Below are 17,714 nucleotides of genomic sequence, written 5' to 3' on the forward strand. Positions count from 1 at the left end.
GTGGGTAGAACAGCACTTCTCCTTTTATGCAAGAGGATGCTGAAGAGTCATTACATCCCTATGTTTATACTTGTTGTGATATTCCAGGTTGTCAAAAGTAGAAATCACACCCAAGCACAAGTAGTTCTACAGATGTTAGGTAATTTATTGAGAAACTTTTTCCATAAAGGTTCCAGTGTTGTTAACGGACTTCCAGTCACTTATTTGGAAGCGCTGCTGACAAGCTTGTGTTGCAGAGACAGTCCTCTTTTCTCCTCACAGGAGCATGAGTGGCCTCTTGGTGTCAAGTTTAGTGAATGGATGGTCTTCTGTAATACTTTTGTATGATGAGTGTTCCATTCAGACCAAGATTAGAATATTGCAGGGTCATTTAGCATACATCTGTTAAACTTTTGGCTGTCTGATTCAGTTGCACAGGGTGGTTCAAAAGCCCTCTCCAAACTAATGAATCAGGCTTTCATAACGTGTTTATGAGCTAGACCTCAAAGGGGCTGTGGCATGCCTTAACTTGAATCTTTAAAAAAACAAATTAAATTCAAAATGTACTCAATTAGAACTTTTTGTCTGTCAGCAACAGTTTTATGAGAAAATCAAAGAAAAATTCATTATGAAGTTAATTAGGAACCCCAGAATGTCCAGACTGCATACAAAAGAAAGAATACTAATTTTGTTTATTGAGTTAGAATTAGTAAAGCATTTGGAAATGTCTGCTCTTGAAGTTTATGAGAGAATTTGGTTCTAGGAAGAACATCTAACATCTTTTTGCAGCTTGGGCGGTGGAACATGTAACGAGGAACATGTAACACAGAAAAAGCAAATGTCCAATTGCCATCTCTGAAGTGGAACGGGTAAGACATAAGTTACTGTGCTAACAAGTGTGCTCTTTGTGCAGCTTCCACAGATGACAGTGCAGTGGAGAAGAAAGGTGGAACACTTCATGCCGGCTTAATTGTGGGTATTCTAATCCTGGTTCTCATTGTGGCTGCAGCCATCCTTGTGACCATCTATATGTATCATCATCCAACATCAGCAGCTAGTCTTTTCTTTATAGAGGTAAGACAAAGGTAACATGTTGTGTCACTAGTCACATCACTTGGCTGGAATAAAACGGGTCTCCAGAACAGAATTTTCTTGACTAAATCTAGAAAGTATTTTATGCAGCCAAAGCTAAAATGTCTTTTAGCTAGCAATGAATGTAGGCTTTTAGAAAAATTAATAGAAAACTGTAATCTTTCTGTTTAAAATAAAGAAGACATAATTGAATAAGGATAGGAGAAAGTAAATCAGTCAAAATATAATTTATGCAAAATGTGGTATAAACTACCTCCTCTTTTGGTTACTAGGAAATGTGCAATACTTGTGAAGAATCAGCCATTTAGCAAGAATTATAAAATGTTCTAGCCATGAAGGGGTGGCCTTTCCCTGTGAGTGACAAAGCCATTGATACAGTGGTAAAAATCACATGGGGTAGAGAAAGGGATTACACTGTATTTCAGGACATTTCTACAAATTTCAGAAATTTAAAGTCACTGTTGGTATACTAAGCATAGAAGAACAGAATAAGATAAACCATTCTGGAAATTAAATTGCTTTTAAGAAGTTTAATAATTTAATTTCCAAAGGAAAAAAAAATTTAGTTTCACCAATCCAAGAAATAAAGAGTAGAATGTATTATTCTTATGTTCATCTGATCTATAGGATGTACACATTTCCAATACAGAAAAGAAGGTATCTTCTCAGAATTGCATTTTGAAACTGAAGTACAAAACAATAGTGAGGCATGACTGGTATAAATAGGTCACTGTTACAAAAAAGTGTTACTTAATTGGGCAATTTTAAAATATTTGCATAAGCTGTTACAGATAGCATGGTATCCCTCATATCACAGCAGACAAGCTGCATTATTTACAGAAAATTAATGAAATGTAAATCTGATGTTGCCATTTTGGGGAAAGAGCTCAAGAGGTCTGCAATAGGCTTCTCATAAAATGAGAATAAGCAAATAAATATTTCAGAAAATAATAGTTTTGTATGAGTCTCTTGATTAATAAAGCAAGCTGCACAGTTAAAACAAGATGTGACAGATGGAGAGACGTCTCCCTCATGCACTTGTCTAAAAAATTACTAGTACACTGTAGTCTGCCATCAAGTCTTCTAGCCAAGGCATCAGTTTATCATCCTTAAATAACATACGTCTAAGGCTGGGCAAAATAAAGAACTGGAACCATTTGTGTTTACTTTTAAAGAAGCTACTTTATTGAGGCATCATCTCGACATTAAGCATAGTATTCATTCAAAACTGTAACACAACTAATAGAGAAACTTATTTTACATCTAAAATTCTAGGATGTTGTCATGATTTTGTAGGCAAAGCGTAATTTTCAGTCAAATTCTTTTGTTTTTTTAGGTTAAAGGCTACGTAAGGAATTTTGAGTTGATTTCATTTATAGCTGGTTACTGAATGAAGTGTAAGATTAATCATAAATATGAGGCTTTAGATCTTTTTCTCCCATGTGCTCTCTGTAGATGTCACCCAATATCCACTTGCCACCTTACTGAGGTTTTAACATAGGTCATCTCAAATCCCACTCATGATGCCCCTCATGTTTGTCATGGTTTCCCTTTTCTCAGTCAGCTCCCCCCAGAAAGGATAAATACACCCACACTGTTTAACTTTGCACTGATAAGTGTGATCCCTTGCAGCACGTCTGAGCACCATTTAATGATATCCTGAGTGCACTAGTTAGTTCAAATAAGCAATACACAGAAGCCAAGAAAAATGCCATTTGTTCCAAAAGCAACTATTGTTTTTGAACAGAGTAGCATTGTTGTATGGGGTTTTTTACCCCTAAAGTCTGAAGAAAAGGTTTCCTCTATTGACGTAGTTCATAGCTGCTGAGCACAATGCATGTGTGTAGCCACACCTGAAACAAAAATAGCTATTTTGAACAAACAGCTTGAGAAGTTTTGAATGCCAGTGCTATTCAGTTTGCCCGTGATAGTGTCTCATTTTAGAAGAATACCATCCAAATACTTCAATACTGTAAAAAAAAAAATCCCCTTTCTGTTAAATATGTAGCAGATTCAAAGCATAAGATGATGTTTTCCTGTTCTTCCACCCTCCACACTATTAAACATGTGTTTCATTGTTTAAGTTGGACACATTTCTGGTGACTTGAAGACAGAATGAATTATCAACTTTTAAAGTTCCAGTCAAAATTCCCATGAATGTGGACTCTTTCTAAAAGCTGAGAGTAAATGTTGACTGAAGATTAGCTTGCAAAGTGACAGCAGAGATGTATGCTCTGGTGTTTCATTTATTTATGGTTATCCCTGTGGTACTTTCTCTCCCTTGAATTTTTATTCTGTTGCCAGTAATTTCCCCTTCTGAATCAAGTTACATACTGACTCTCACCACAAAGAATCTTGTATCTCTTGAGTATACATTGAACTTACTTGCACTAATTTTTGAAAAATAGCAAAGATATCAGTGCTCCTCATGTCTTTTTCAGCAAAGTGGTAGCTTATGTCAGAAATCTACCTATACCACAATTAACAAGTAATTAATTTATTCACTAACCTATGCAGTATATTTGCATTCAAGAGTTGAGGTTTGGTGGCCAAGCAGCCAAGCATAATGGCCTGACTGTAGTGGAGTGCATGCCTGTGATCCAGACATACAGAGCTGAATGTAAATAGGAGTAAAGAATTTCCCAACTGAGTCTGATAGATTTGCTCAGATTTCACTGAGTTGCAGGCAAAATAGCAGTTTTAGTAGTATTTTAGATTTTTCTTCTTCCCTTCTTTTTCTTCATGTTCTTTTTTTCTTATATGTTTAACCTTTGCTGATTGGCATTTCTGCATAACCTTCAGCACTGTGAGCAATTAATGTCCAGGGAACATTTAGCAATTTAAAAAGCAAAGCATAAGGCAGGCTGTGTTTTACTTTTGCTTGTTTGCACCCAGCTGGCTGTGGACAGAAGGTTCGCATGTGACACAAGAAGTTTTCCTGTGTGTGCTTTTCTTTGTGTGGGTTTTTTTTTTTTTTTTTTTGCCTTTCTTATGTATATGTTGTTTCAAGTCCCTTTTAATGTTTGAAACTTACCTCAACTGCCATCCCAGTGCTCTGCCTTTGGGGAACAAAGGCAACATGATCTGGCCACAGCTGAGAAGACAGCAGAGGAATTGCTGGCCAATGTGAAGGCAGGGAGTCAGGCATTGTGATGTCTTCTCCCAGCTGGGCACAGAGATCTTGTTCCCAGACATGTTTATGTAAGGCTCGACAACAGCAGAATAAGATTTTTCTGTGTCAGCTCTCTGCAGGTAGAGGATTTTAAGGAGTCTAAACTAACACTGCAAGTTGGGACCATCTTAACCTCAGGCAAACAGCATTTCTCTTGTATTCAGCTGATAGGACAAAGCCAAATCCAAGTTACTAATACATGTAGAGTCTGAAGATGTAAGGATATGAGTGAATTCAGAACATATTTATTAATAGTGGCCACGTATGTTTTAATAATAGTTAATATTTTACACAATGAAGAGAAATGTTGGTATTTGTGGCTGCAAGTCATCATTCTCCCATTTTAAAGGTCACAGCCTTTGTCTTCATATTCTGACCGTACCTGGAAGTTTTCCAGGGCTTTATTTTGCTGATTCAGCTGCGTAGAAACATGGATGTACTCTCACATATGCACCTGCACATACCTATGTCTCTTTTAGTTGTTTGTTTTACTTCAACTTGGATGTTTAAGCTGGATAATTTCACAAATCTGTTTTTTCCAAATGGCCACACAGAGAGTTGGACTAGTGCTATGGAGCCATGAGGTGACCCTAGGGAGAAAAAGAGGGAGAAAGGAATGAGCAGCTGCAGATCTTCAGCAAATAAAATAATAGTGCATGATCAGAGCCTGGGGAATGCACCTTGACTCTTCCTGATTTAAGTTGAATTATGCCTTTTCTAGTAAATTAAATAAACATGGGACTGTTTTTTAGAACAGAGGCCAACCAGCATGGAAAGGTCTGCATTCCTATTGTTTAATGCCGTCAGCCTCACAGTGAGGTGACAGCATGCAGACTAAGCTTGGACTGAGGATGGTTCCTGAATCCTGAGCCCTATCTGGGGTGGTCTGACAGTTTTTTTGTATTTTTCTAACAATTGAGGTGTACAGTGAATCGTGTTGCAGTATCTGGAAACATTCACAAGCTTTCAGATCTAGCAGTAGATTTTCTTCAGATTTTGACCTCCTGCTGATCACAGAAGGAGAAAATAACCCAAAAAAGCCAGAGATAGTTCTTTCTGTTTCTGAGCTCAGGGAATTAATGGGCATTTCTGGCTCACTGTTACACATCTCTGCTCATAACAGCACTTCACGAATAAGAGCCAGCATTCAACAGCCAGCCCTGCTTTCCATGCACCATTTCCAGGTTTCTGCATTAATGCCATAGATGCAGTGTATGTCTTTAAAAAAAAGTAAATAGGAGACAGTAAAAAAGGAAAAAAATTAAAAAATAATCAGATCCTCAGCTGGCTCGTGACAAAGTTCACACAACTCTGCTGCTTTCTGTGATATGGACCACTGTTTTATTACACACATACATTTTACAGGGGATTATGCTTTTACTTTGAAAAAAGCTTGACATTCATCAATTTGGTTTTGTCCAGAAATTCAAGCTGAATTGTGTTTCATGAAGTTGATGATTAAAAAGAAGAGAAAAAGTATCATTTTTCTCTTCTTTCAAAGTCCTGCAGTGTCTTGGCATTTGGGGTATTGTCATTGATCTTGCTGTCATTGCCGTGTACTGATAGTAAAGTTATTTTTTCCAAAGCTTATCCAGCTCAGCAGGAACCAGCAGCTCAGCAAGGGAAACTTAAATCAGCCACAAGGGAGAAGCACTAAAATAAATAATCAACGACGACAATAAAAGTCGAAGGTGGGGAGGAAGGTGGCATTCTGTTTCTCGTCCATCAGCAGCCAGCTACTTAGAGGAACCTAAGACTGCAGAAACATTGTTATAACAAGAATAGTGTATAATGTCAACACAAGAATCTCTCAGAGGCAGAATATCAGTCTTATGCAACTTCATACAACTGTCTGTCTTCCTGTAATCGATCCTGTATAGTGCTTATCCCTTGCAATTAATTTTCCTATTGCATGTACAAAGTAGATTTCATTTCTTGTTTATGTGTACTCAGTTCATTTTTTTCAAATATTTTCAAAATCTGTTTAAAAAATTCTTGAATTGATTTTGTACCAGCATCTTCAGTGGAAGTCTGAATTTTCAAGCCAATATTAATTTGAGGTGCTGATTGGTTTCTAGTCTGTAAATCAGTGTAAATATACCTAATTCTTACTGCATTTTGGCTTGTTATAGATAGGAGACTTGCTGACAGTAGGAAATAAATTACTTCATTTTAAATAATCTCTAGAATTTAATAGAAGCCTATATTATAAAAATTGATGGGTGCTTTTCCCTTTCCTCCCTTATAAGTTTACTTGATATTTTTGTGTAAAATTCCACTGATACAGTCCAACACATACAGAAAGCACTGAGCTATCTGAGACTCTTCTGTAGTTTTCAACTTGAGCCACTTCTTTGTCTTTCACAAAAAAAAATGTTGCTGTTCAGCAGGAGATGTCTAAAGCTAGCAATCTCAAAAAAAACCCCATCATGGACTGTAGTACTGGAAAACATGGCCAGACCATGCCAACTATACCAGTAGAAATTTTTTTGGAAAATATTCAGTTACTTACACGGATATGTTGGTTTTTGGTTTTGTTTTGGTTTTTTATCATGTGTTAATGGCATTATACTATTTTGATGGGTAAATGAGGCTCTATAATTCTCAAAATTTCCTCATATTGAAAGTTGTCAAAAGAAGAAACTGGTCGACCACAAGAATATACTTGGAGACCTTTCCATGCAACAACAGTGAAAAGATATTCCAGTCTCCACCATTTAGGATTCATAGGTGGAATACCCTCCTTTCTTATTCTCAGACATAAACCATATATTATCCATTCTGCCTCTACTGAAAGGTTTATGTGGAAATAATAATTCTAGCCTTAGCATTGCTGTAGGAAGTCAAATATACCGCACAGCCACCAAAGATGGTGTAGACAGTGATAATGTAAGAAACATGAAAGATACATCTCATGTTCCGTGGACTATCCAACTGCTAGTTTCTTTCATTTTATCTTACTTCAATAGGAACTTTTTTTTTTTTTTTGGTAGTGTGTATCATAAATTATTATTCTGCAGACTGACATGTATCTTCAGCATCCTGGTGATGTAATGTCACGATGTCACAGATGCTTTTCCTTCATCTTTATTTGCTTAAAATACTGAACCCAAGGAAGCTTCAGTCCTATGAGAAAAATCTGACTCCCACTTTCCGACTTTGTGATATACTGAAAGGAAGCAGGACTTCCAACTCTCCAGCCACTGCTCAGCGGATTTCCTCTAAGAGTTCTAATTCTAGAGGAAGAAGTATATTTTTTCCTGTTAAATTGGATGATGAAACTAAGGAATTACTTAAAACACCCAGCTTGCTTTCATTTAGGTTGGGTTGGGTTGGATTGGGTTGGGTTGGGTTGGGTTGGGTTGGGTTGGGTTGGGTTGGGTTGGGTTGGAGGTAGCAGAGTGTGTGTTAGGATTTTTGTATTTTCTTGTTACTCTGCTTCACAGAGAATAAAGGGGAAGAATGCATTAGGCTTTTCCTGAGATGCTTGAGTAACTTAAGGAGGTTTGTAACTCCTGACATCAATTAAGTTACTTTTGGTTTTATCAATTAAAACTGTAATGTCTCTAAAGCTTTTTGGGGGTCAATACACAAGTCAATTAATTGATAGCTTGTCAGTGCTCTCTTAAGACTGGCAACTGCTTACATTATCCACATGCACACAAAGAAGTTGAAATTAAACAGACTGTCATTAGGAATGGAAGATCTCACCTCAGGCAAGAGAAAGCAATGAAAGCTACAATTGTACCGTTTGAAGATGACCTTCAGATCTGCAGGTTTATTTCTGGAACAACAGCTGACGTTCGTGTTGTATCTCATGGTATCATTAGAACTGATACACATCTGTTCCATATTTTGTCATCTGGAAAGGCCAATTAAAGAGTGGCCTAAAACGGTAGATTTAGTTTCTAACAGCAACATAACGAGAAAGTAGTAACCATGGATACATCTTAAAATGAAATTAGGAAGAAACTTAATAGATTAAAACTCAGATTATCCTTACCTGCTACCATTTGAGACTCTTTCTGATTATTTTTCCTACTTGTTTTCCAATGTTTTTTTCATTTTCTCTTTTCATTACAGACCTCTTGTCCAAATTCTTTTCTCATTTATACCTGTATAAATCTGGAATAACTCCTTTACATGTAATTGAATTATTCTTGATTTACTTTAGTGAGTCTGGGAGAGAATATGACCTTTTTTCCTTGGCAGTAGCTAAACTGTCCTTCCTAATTTTGAAACCACTCTGAATCAAGCTTAGGTAGAAAAAAGTCTCCGAAGTTTGAATAGACTAAGTTTTCTTATTAGGAAAAGACATCCATAAAAGAGGACAGTGTTTTGCCATCCTTCTTGGTAGGAAGGTGTTGCACTGAAAGGCCTCTGATTTTAAATTAACTGACAATCAATTTAACCATGGACGCCTCAAAATTAACCTGATCCCGCAATGTGAGAAAAAGGAAACAGCGCCTTTTTCATTATATCTTCCTAACAGTGGTCACTGAGGAAGACTTTTGCTGTGTGATTTGTTAGTAACAGGATTCCGTGGTCCCCTGAGGTTTATTTAGTGACTACTGCCCAACAGCTCCATGAGTCCCAGCATACTGTCATGGCCGTGGATGTTCTGTGGTCCCCAACACTGCCCCTTGGCAGCAGGAAATATCTTTAGTGATTGAAAGGCAATCAAAATGGGGTGTTATGGAGACAGAAAGTCAAGTATAATGTTTATTTTCAGAAGAAAGATATTTAAGTAAAATTATTTAGATTTTGAACTGTCAGTAAAAATATAAGCTTAACTTACCTTCGTTGTTTCTCCTCTTGTTTTCCAGCAATGTTTCTGTGTAGGTTGCTGTATCTTCTAGCTCTCCTTCCAAGCAGATTGTAGCTATTGTCAATAAAGAAAAAGAAATATGTATCAGCATATTTGGCAGATAAAATTTCAATTAGATATAATAATTTTTGGAGAGATTTTTCTGCTAACTGACTTTAAGATGGAGTTTTCCTACTTTCCTGAAAACTATTCCCTTTGACAGAATCTCAGCTTGGTCGCCCAAAGTTTAACCCTTCCTATGCATTAGTTAGTTTGAAAATACAGGACTTTTTAAGCACTTTTCCTTCTATAGGCATCATAATCATGAAACACTTGTTTCGTCTGCCCTATATAAGATCTTTTTTCTTTTCTCTGCTTATTATTAATTGCTTATAAAGCAGCCACCAAAGATCCTAATAAAAATTTGTTGGAATATCTTAAGACCCTTGTACCCAAAGGCTGTAAGAGTTTAAACAAAAAGGTTGTTTCTATTTGAACCATCACAGTAAACTACTTAAGTATAAAATACTTGAAATAGAAAGTCATTGTTTTGACAGCCATTTTGCCAGAACTTTGTTCTAAATAATTTTTAAAAGTACAGTTTCTGTTCACTCTGCTACACGTTCTCCTATGGAGTAGAGTATCTTAGCAAATTCCTATGCACAACTGGGAAGGAAGAGCAGTGGACTGATAATTTAGGGGATGATGGATCAACAGGTCTTTATATGACAGAATTCACAGATCCTCTGATCAACAGTTTTAGACAGGAGGCATTTCATCCTCTTCCTTACTAGGGCTAGAGATTATTATTTAGGTCTTTGAGAACAGCCATCACCCAAAAATTTAGAAAGAAGGAACTGTGTTTGGGGTATGGGGAGGGGGCTAGTATGAGGGGGTTTTAGTATGAGAGACTAAAGTCTCTCTAACAGTGCCCCTAATTTCAGGGCATTGTTAAAGATTTTTATCGATAATTTATTGTTGTACCCTTCATATTCTGAAAGTTTACTTTCTTGCTCTTACAGCGACGTCCAAGCAGATGGCCAGCAATGAAATTCAGAAGAGGATCTGGACATCCTGCCTATGCTGAAGTAGAACCAGTTGGAGAAAAAGAAGGGTTCATTGTATCAGAGCAGTGCTAAAATTTCTAGGACAGAACACCAGTACTGGCCTACAGGTGTGAGACATTTATTTTGCCTCTCTTTAAAGAAAAGGAGCCCTAAGCTGCTGTAGCCTGATAGAAAGAAGAATCTGGATAAGCTCTGTCCAAGAAGAAAAACTAAGATACCAGATTACCACTGCACACAGTAGTTTTTGTTAGTGGACTGCGACACAATGGTTCATGCAGAACACTGGTCAGTGGACACCTACGGTATCAGAACTATGGCACAAGTGCCATGTTATTGGCTTTAGGTACGGGGGTGCACAGTAATCAAAAATACAATAAAGCTTTGGTGCACAAGGGTATTGCCCTTTGGTTCAAGTGTTCTTCTCTGGTATCTCAAAGTCTGAGTAACAAATCTGTCCCCTTTTAGTGCAAAGAGCACTCATCAATGTTCACAGGTGATTAAGAAAAGTACCTCAGTGCAGGCAAGGAAGGAAAAAACAAAAGGAATTTTCCAATATTTCTATAAGTGGATGTGAAATACCCTCACTTTTCAATTCTAAATTTACCTACCCACCTAACTGAGCAAGTCACATGTATATGCTTTCCAGGAATAATACCATGTTTCTTGTACATTGCTGATTACTATCTTTCTAAACAATTCATTATATACTAATTGGTAAGAGATGCAGACAACAGAGAATTTTCACAATGGTGAAATTACTTTATTTCTTGGGAGTTCACAATGACGTTGGGCTGATTTTCAGTTTCAATGTTCACTAAAAATTTTCAGGTTTGTTTTAAGGAATAACTTTCAGTTTTGAGCAGTAGGCTGAAGTAAAAGCAACCGATCCTTTTAGCTGCCAGAGATCTTATGGACTGTTTCTTTGGCAATGTGATATGGAAAATAAGATTTTAAACCAATGGGTTTCTATCCTTTGCCATTTCATTGTGAGCCCTTACTGAGAAGCACCACAGACTTCAATGCACCCCTTCCAGAAATTCAGACACAAGTGTTATTGAACCCTGCTGATTCATACAGTGATTTTGTTTAATGCACATAGTAGTGGCATAAATATATATAAAAATATATTTTTTTTTATAGCTAACACAAGGCGGGCTCTTGTGACTGTTAAGACTGCATTTTTGTCATCCAGACAAAGGAAATGGATTGCATTACTGCATATTTCCACTGAGTTGTAAAATAATCCTTAATATTAGAATATTTTTATGTTGTGTAGGGAAGGTGGTTCATGTAGTTGCAGTGCCATAACCTTTCTGCCTATTGGAACCACACTTTCCTTAATACTGACCCTTTCCCTCCCTATATAGGGAAAGACAAGACTATAAATTCACACCGTCAAAAACAGTTACTCCTTTCATGGAAGGGGTTAATACACACTGAGACTCAGATCTTCCATGAGGAGTGGGAACCTAAATACTTTGATGATCTGGTCCTGAGCTATTAAAATATTAAATTCAGGTATTGTATGTACAATTCATCATAGTCATTGACTATAAAATTTTTTACACACTGTACAAGGCAGCATTTTAAAATGAGGTAGACAACATTTGCAGTTTCAGATCTCAAGCAGTTAAAAAAATTGTAGATATCACCTTAATAGTACAGTTACATTTCTTGTTGATGCTTGTATGGTCTAAATTGGATAACAATGCTGTTTAAAAAAAAAAAAAAACCTACATGATTTTTACTTGTTATTTTGTTCAGTAAATAATACGATGCTGTATTTTCTGTATTCTTTTATTTTGTGTAACGCACTTTTATTTTCATCTGTTTTAAATCATCTAGAGTGAGATTGAAACTGTTCAAAACCTAACTGGTATTAATCTGAAGGTACTAACAAATACGCTGTCTTGAAGCCTCGTGAAAAGCCTGTGGCAAGTATTCATTTCAATTTGTGTGGGTCTGCTGAGCCCTGTTTCTCATAGGCTGGGATTAAGTTGCAGGCTGTTAATTCCAATAGCAATAACCAAATGTATGCACATATATATCTGGTGACACTCATTTTTATTAAATAAAAAAGTATCAGTGCACATCATTTAGACATGTATTTGGTGTGCAATACTTACCACAAGCTCTAGGGAACTTGGAAGTCATCACCTAGAAGTTCATCGGCCAAATGAAGCAATTGTAGAGCTTCCATTTGAAGCATGCTGGAATCCTGTTTGAAATAATTTTTATTTCAGAGCACATCTTGGCAAATTATACTGAGAAATTTACAAAACCCAGTAATACAGTACGGCAATAAATTTAAGGGATTTTTCATATGAATAAAGAATATTTGTATTATTATGGGATTACAGGTCTGCACTTTGGCTGATTCACTCACATTTTTCACATTTTTACCCCGTCTGTAATACGTGTCACGCAATGGAGCTGACAGAATGTTTGTAACGTGATTAGACAAACTCAACAACGATTTTAAAATCCAGTATCTTGATTACTTTTCTTTTAAGGCCCTCTTGCACAGCCGAAGGATGTTTATTAGTATTTGAAAACTAACTTAAATTTAATATTCCTTCGTAAAATAATGACCTTTCTTTTTCATTTTTTGTTCACCTCTCCTAATTTGGTGGCAGATTTCACTGGTCTATGGGGAGCATCATAGTATTCTTCTTTTGATTTTTGCCATGATGTTATATGCTATGGATTATAACATGATGAGTTGCTGGGTTTATTTAATAAGAGTGATAGGCGTATGCTTATGTCTGATAAGAACTGAATTCTGAAGAGAAAACCTCCTGCATACTAATGGATGTATAGTGTCTCATTGGTGTCTGCTTTGATATATTCTGTGGTATGTTCTATTTATCCCAGTAGGCAAAAGTTAACTAAGTAATCTGTTGCTGTTTTGTAATTCCATTTGGTTTTCTAATTTTTTAATAATTAAAATTGCCACATTAAAAATTATACAAATATTAATCTATAGGTGTGATGAAATATTGAAATTAATTGAGAATCTTATTCTTATCATTTTATAAAGCATCAGATTAATTGATCGGGGCTGAGAAAGTGTCATGTAAAACCCTCTCAGAGATCGAGCTGAAATGCTATTCAATTTGCACAGAAATTTCCATCCAGGTCTCTGAAACAGTGGCTTCACTAGCATTCCCACTGGTCCTTCATTTCAAAGTATTTCTGGATTTTTCATTTGCTTACTTACACAGTCATTTATTCTAACAGTTATTTTAACTGTAAAACCTTGCATGTAAATTTGTGTTTCTAATGCATGCAATGATTGCAAGATCTCCCAAAATTATCATTTCTTATTATTCTCCATTTTGGTGTTAAACGTTCCATAACACCTAACACTCTGAGTGCTATGCTTCAGCTCATCCAGCTTCATGCAAAAAAGGAAAATTTGAGCTACAAGGATTCAAAACACATTACTCTCTAAAAATCTCAGTAAGATGAAACAATAAATCGTATCTATATAGCACACACAGAAATTGTTGAAAAACAGATCCTTAAATTTGAAAATATTATTCAGACATTAAGAAATCCTGAACTGCAGAAGTAGTGGAATTATAATCTCAATCTTATGTGTCAACATATAATGATGCAGGTCTTAGTTTTCTTTCATTTCATACTGCCCAAGCCTGGCTCGGAAGACAGTTTTTATATTTTTTTTATTCATGGACTCTTCTTCCTTAGTCATAATCATTTATACTTGAGGGATACATACACCTTGATTAATTTGTGTTCTGAGCTTTCCTGTGAAAGGAGAATTTTCCAGAGAAGACCAACATGAAACTGTCCTTCCTTTTCTTTTAAATGCCTGCCTAGCTCTCTAGAGCTTCTGCTGCAAATGACAGAGACGTAAGTACCAACCTCCTTCACTGTACTGTTACAATTTAACTTCATATCAACTTCATCTTTCTAAAAAAATATGTGTTGGAATTCTGGCGAAAAAACATGGTACATCCCTGTATTTTGAAAAATTGTGGGAGCCAAATTAAATTTTCACAAGATGAATATTTGACTTTGCAAATTTCACCATTTTTCCTTGGTCAACAGAGTTCAAACCGTAAAATTCCCTACACAAGTATCTGAGCCAACTGAGTAGCTGAATCACTAGTTTGCCATCCAAATGTGGACAGCAATGGCAAAAGGAAGTCATGAGCCCTTTTGCTAGTGAGCAGAGATTTTATTTACAGAAAAGTAATGTAATAAAGCTTCCAAAGAAAAACATGAAAATATTTACTTATGGTATTAGAGTACCCTCTGGATAAGCAAAAGAAACTTTAAATGACAGCTGCCATCTTTTTTCTTTGTGAGGACTATTTTAAAAAGTTTCTACAAGCCATTAGCATGAGCTGGCAGTACTGCATATAGTAGGTAGGTGACTAGAGCAAGGAGAGCACCCCGTGATAGTTCTTGTTCCAGATCACAGACCATCAAAGAAAATTTTAACTTTGAGTGCACACAGTGACTGAAGCAATTGCCATGTTATTTTCTGCCACCAACAATGAAGCACTGTCTAAATCAAGATTTGGCAACCAACTAGAAGTTATCACAGTTGCACATAGTGCCCACAGCCATAGTATTAACCATTATTAGAAATGGAATAGAGAACAAATTTAGCTCAGATGAGTATTTTTGCTTTCAGGTAATTCATTGCTTTCAGAAAAGAAAAGGGATGTTGTCCAGAGTAAGATCATCAGAACCGTGTAGATGCACGTCTTCTGGCAAAGAACTCCATGAAGTTTGAAGCCAAAAGATTTCAAGAATTAAATGCTATTGAGCAAGAATTTAATATTTACACTAATTCTCACAACACAGAAAATTCAGGAATTGGTACCTGCTACTGCTTTTCTTTATGGTTGCAATGATAAATTGAGTTTGGGTCTTGGTTTTTTGGGGCTTGGGGTTTTTTAGGAGTAGGAGGAGGAGAAGGGAAAAATGCAGGTGAGGAGGTTGCCAGTATTCCAGATGTTGTAGAGGCAGGGCAATAAACCTTATGTTCAGCCTTGAAACCATCAGTACCATGTGACAGTGGCACTGAGGACACGCGAGGTCATCCTTCATGTCCACCTCCATCACTTAAAAATCAGAAATGTAACCAGACCCACTAGCTTCTGTGTTAACTTGCAGAAGCCCATATTTCAGCTGATGGAGGGTTTATGTCACTCCTTAGGGAAAAAAAGCTTCAGCCACAAGCAGCAATTTGAGATGTAATAGTGTGCCAGTACTGCTTTACCAGAAGCCAAATGTGACAAAGCAGGATACGATTTGCATAAAACTGAAAGGGACAAATAAAATTAATTTTATCCAGAACAGCCAATGCCTTTATGGCTGGAGAACTGACAAATTATTCAAGTCTGTGGGCAGATTCAATTTTATTTAGACAATATCATAATCCTAAAGATGGAATTGAACTTTCATCTTTTTGTGAAATCTTAGATTTTCTTGATTTTGTGTTTTTTATGGAGATTAAAACAGTTGATGCCAAGTGGAATAAAGTGTCTGTCTGATAGGAACAGACTCATCTCCTGGCACAGTTCTGTTGCCTGTGCACATACCATACAACAGATCTTGTGGTGACTCTGGGGTCTTTCTCAGGACGTGTTTCATAGAATTTAGAGACAAAGATCTTGTGAGGAACAGTGTCAAATGCTTTGCACAAGTCCATACCGATGATGTGAGCCACTCTTCCCTTATCCACCAACACTGTGTTGGCTATCACCAATCACCCCTTATTTTCCATGCACCTTAGCACAGTTTCCAGGAGGATCTGCTCCATGATCTTGCTGGGCAGAGATGAGACTGACTGGTGTGTGGTACCCTGGCTTTTCCTTTTTTCCCTTTATAAAATTGGGAGTTACGTTTCCCCTTCTCAAATATGATGCATAGGGGCTTAGTCACTTCATCTGCCAGTTCCCTCAGGACCCATGGACTTGTGTACTTTCAGGTTCATTAGGTTGTCTCAAACCTAATCTTCTCCTACAGCAGGCAGCTCATTCTTCTAACCCTTTTGCTTTCTGCAACTTGGGTTGTGTGGCTAGAGCACTTGTCAGCAAAGACCGAAGCAAAAAAATCGTTGAGTACCTCAGCCTTCTCCTTATCCCAGGTAACCCGATCTCCCATTTCCTTCAGGAGTGGGCTCACCTTTTCCCTCATCTTCCTTGCCTGTGAGAATATCAGTATCACAGCACACACGCCATTTTTAGTGACAAAATTCAGTTTTCCAGAGAAAATGGTGTGCCTTTTCTGGACATGGATATTTTCACAATGGCCTGTTTCCAGAAGGACTCGTTCCTAGAGAGGTAAGTCTGGCAGTCCAAGTTACAAACAGAGTGTAACTGAAAATAAGTAAGCCTGTAAAACATAGACCATGTATAGTTGCAGTGTCACTGGACAAAATTGCCTCCAGTGTTATTGGCCTTTGGGCTGTGGGCTGGAGAGAAGCATTGACTGAGTTATCCTATACTGCAGTGACCTCGAGGGCCAGAGCACTGAGGAGTACACAGAACATCTTTAACACTTGCCAAGAGCAGTAATCACAGCAGAGAGTTCAGCCACCATCTCCACCTACAGTCAAAGCTAATGGTTATGTCTGCCCCCTCTTAGAGACCAAGCCTAGCAATTAAATCACTTGACCATGAAGTGATAGATGAGGCATTCATGGGGGGATGTGAAGTCTCATTACCCAGGAGAGCACCTCAACTGGTGGCATACACATTAAGCTTCTCCATATCCTTTCTACAGAAGCTTCCCCCATGACAGTGAAGAAAACACAAAAGCGAGTGAGCATGGGACAGGATTCATCAGTGTCAAACGGTAAAAGGTGTGTGCCACGGATGAGGGGTGGTTCTGCTCTGGAGAGAACCATTTGAACTTGTAGAAAGAAGCAGCAGTATTGGATTTTGTCTCTAATTCCAATATACACTTAAATCAGGGATCTTATACTCCCAAAATCAGTAAGACATGGATTTTCAGACATATGCTCCTATTTTACTAGCAACGGCCTAGGCATAAAACAACCTCACATTGTATATCATGTCATTCTTCATCAGCTTCATCCTCAGGAATCCAGGACTCCAATATATAGATTTAGGTATATACTTGCTAGAGAACATTTGACTGGGAATTTAATTCCTGGAGCTGATGTGGAAATGCTCTACATTACTGTGTTCTGCTCCCTGACTTGCTAGGTGCCTTAGGAGTGAGGCATTGGTGCACAGTGCTGAGATACCAGTGACAAGCATCGCTAGGAATAAAGAACATACAGATACACACAGACATACACAAAAAGAAAAGCCAAACTTTTCTCTCTGCTGCACAGCAGGAAATCCTGAGCAAGACATTAATGAAATCAGATGAACCCTTCACTGTAGAAGCGATGAAGTACCATGAGGGGGCTAGTCTACTTGTCATCTCTTCTAATGGCTTATCACAGTCACCTTGTACTCTGGGAACTAAATGATGTATGGAGCTTTTATTTGTTCGGCCTGTGCCTTCTCTCCAGCCTATTGCAGATTGGAAATATGTCAGCTTCTCTACTTCTAAGATAGTGTATACACAAAGCTGAGGTTTATAT

At 37.3% G+C, this 17,714-nt stretch overlaps 1 protein-coding gene across 1 annotated transcript in view; it reads left to right on the forward strand.

Moving 5' to 3' along the window:
- PLXDC2 (plexin domain containing 2) overlaps positions 1-10,368 on the forward strand; it is a gene marked incomplete at its 5' end in the record, with an annotated part of 260,604 nt that extends 250,236 nt beyond the window's left edge. The window contains 2 exons of the mRNA XM_084260059.1: positions 893-1,053; positions 10,073-10,368. Of these exons, the coding sequence (XP_084116185.1) occupies positions 893-1,053; positions 10,073-10,189 (278 nt within the window). The 3' untranslated portion in view covers positions 10,190-10,368. The remainder of the gene's footprint in view (positions 1-892; positions 1,054-10,072) is intronic.
- Between the last annotated feature and the right edge of the window lie 7,346 nt (positions 10,369-17,714).

Source organism: Gallinula chloropus (genome assembly GCF_964237585.1).
Source record: "Gallinula chloropus genome assembly, chromosome: 2".
Lineage (NCBI taxonomy): Eukaryota > Metazoa > Chordata > Aves > Gruiformes > Rallidae > Gallinula > Gallinula chloropus.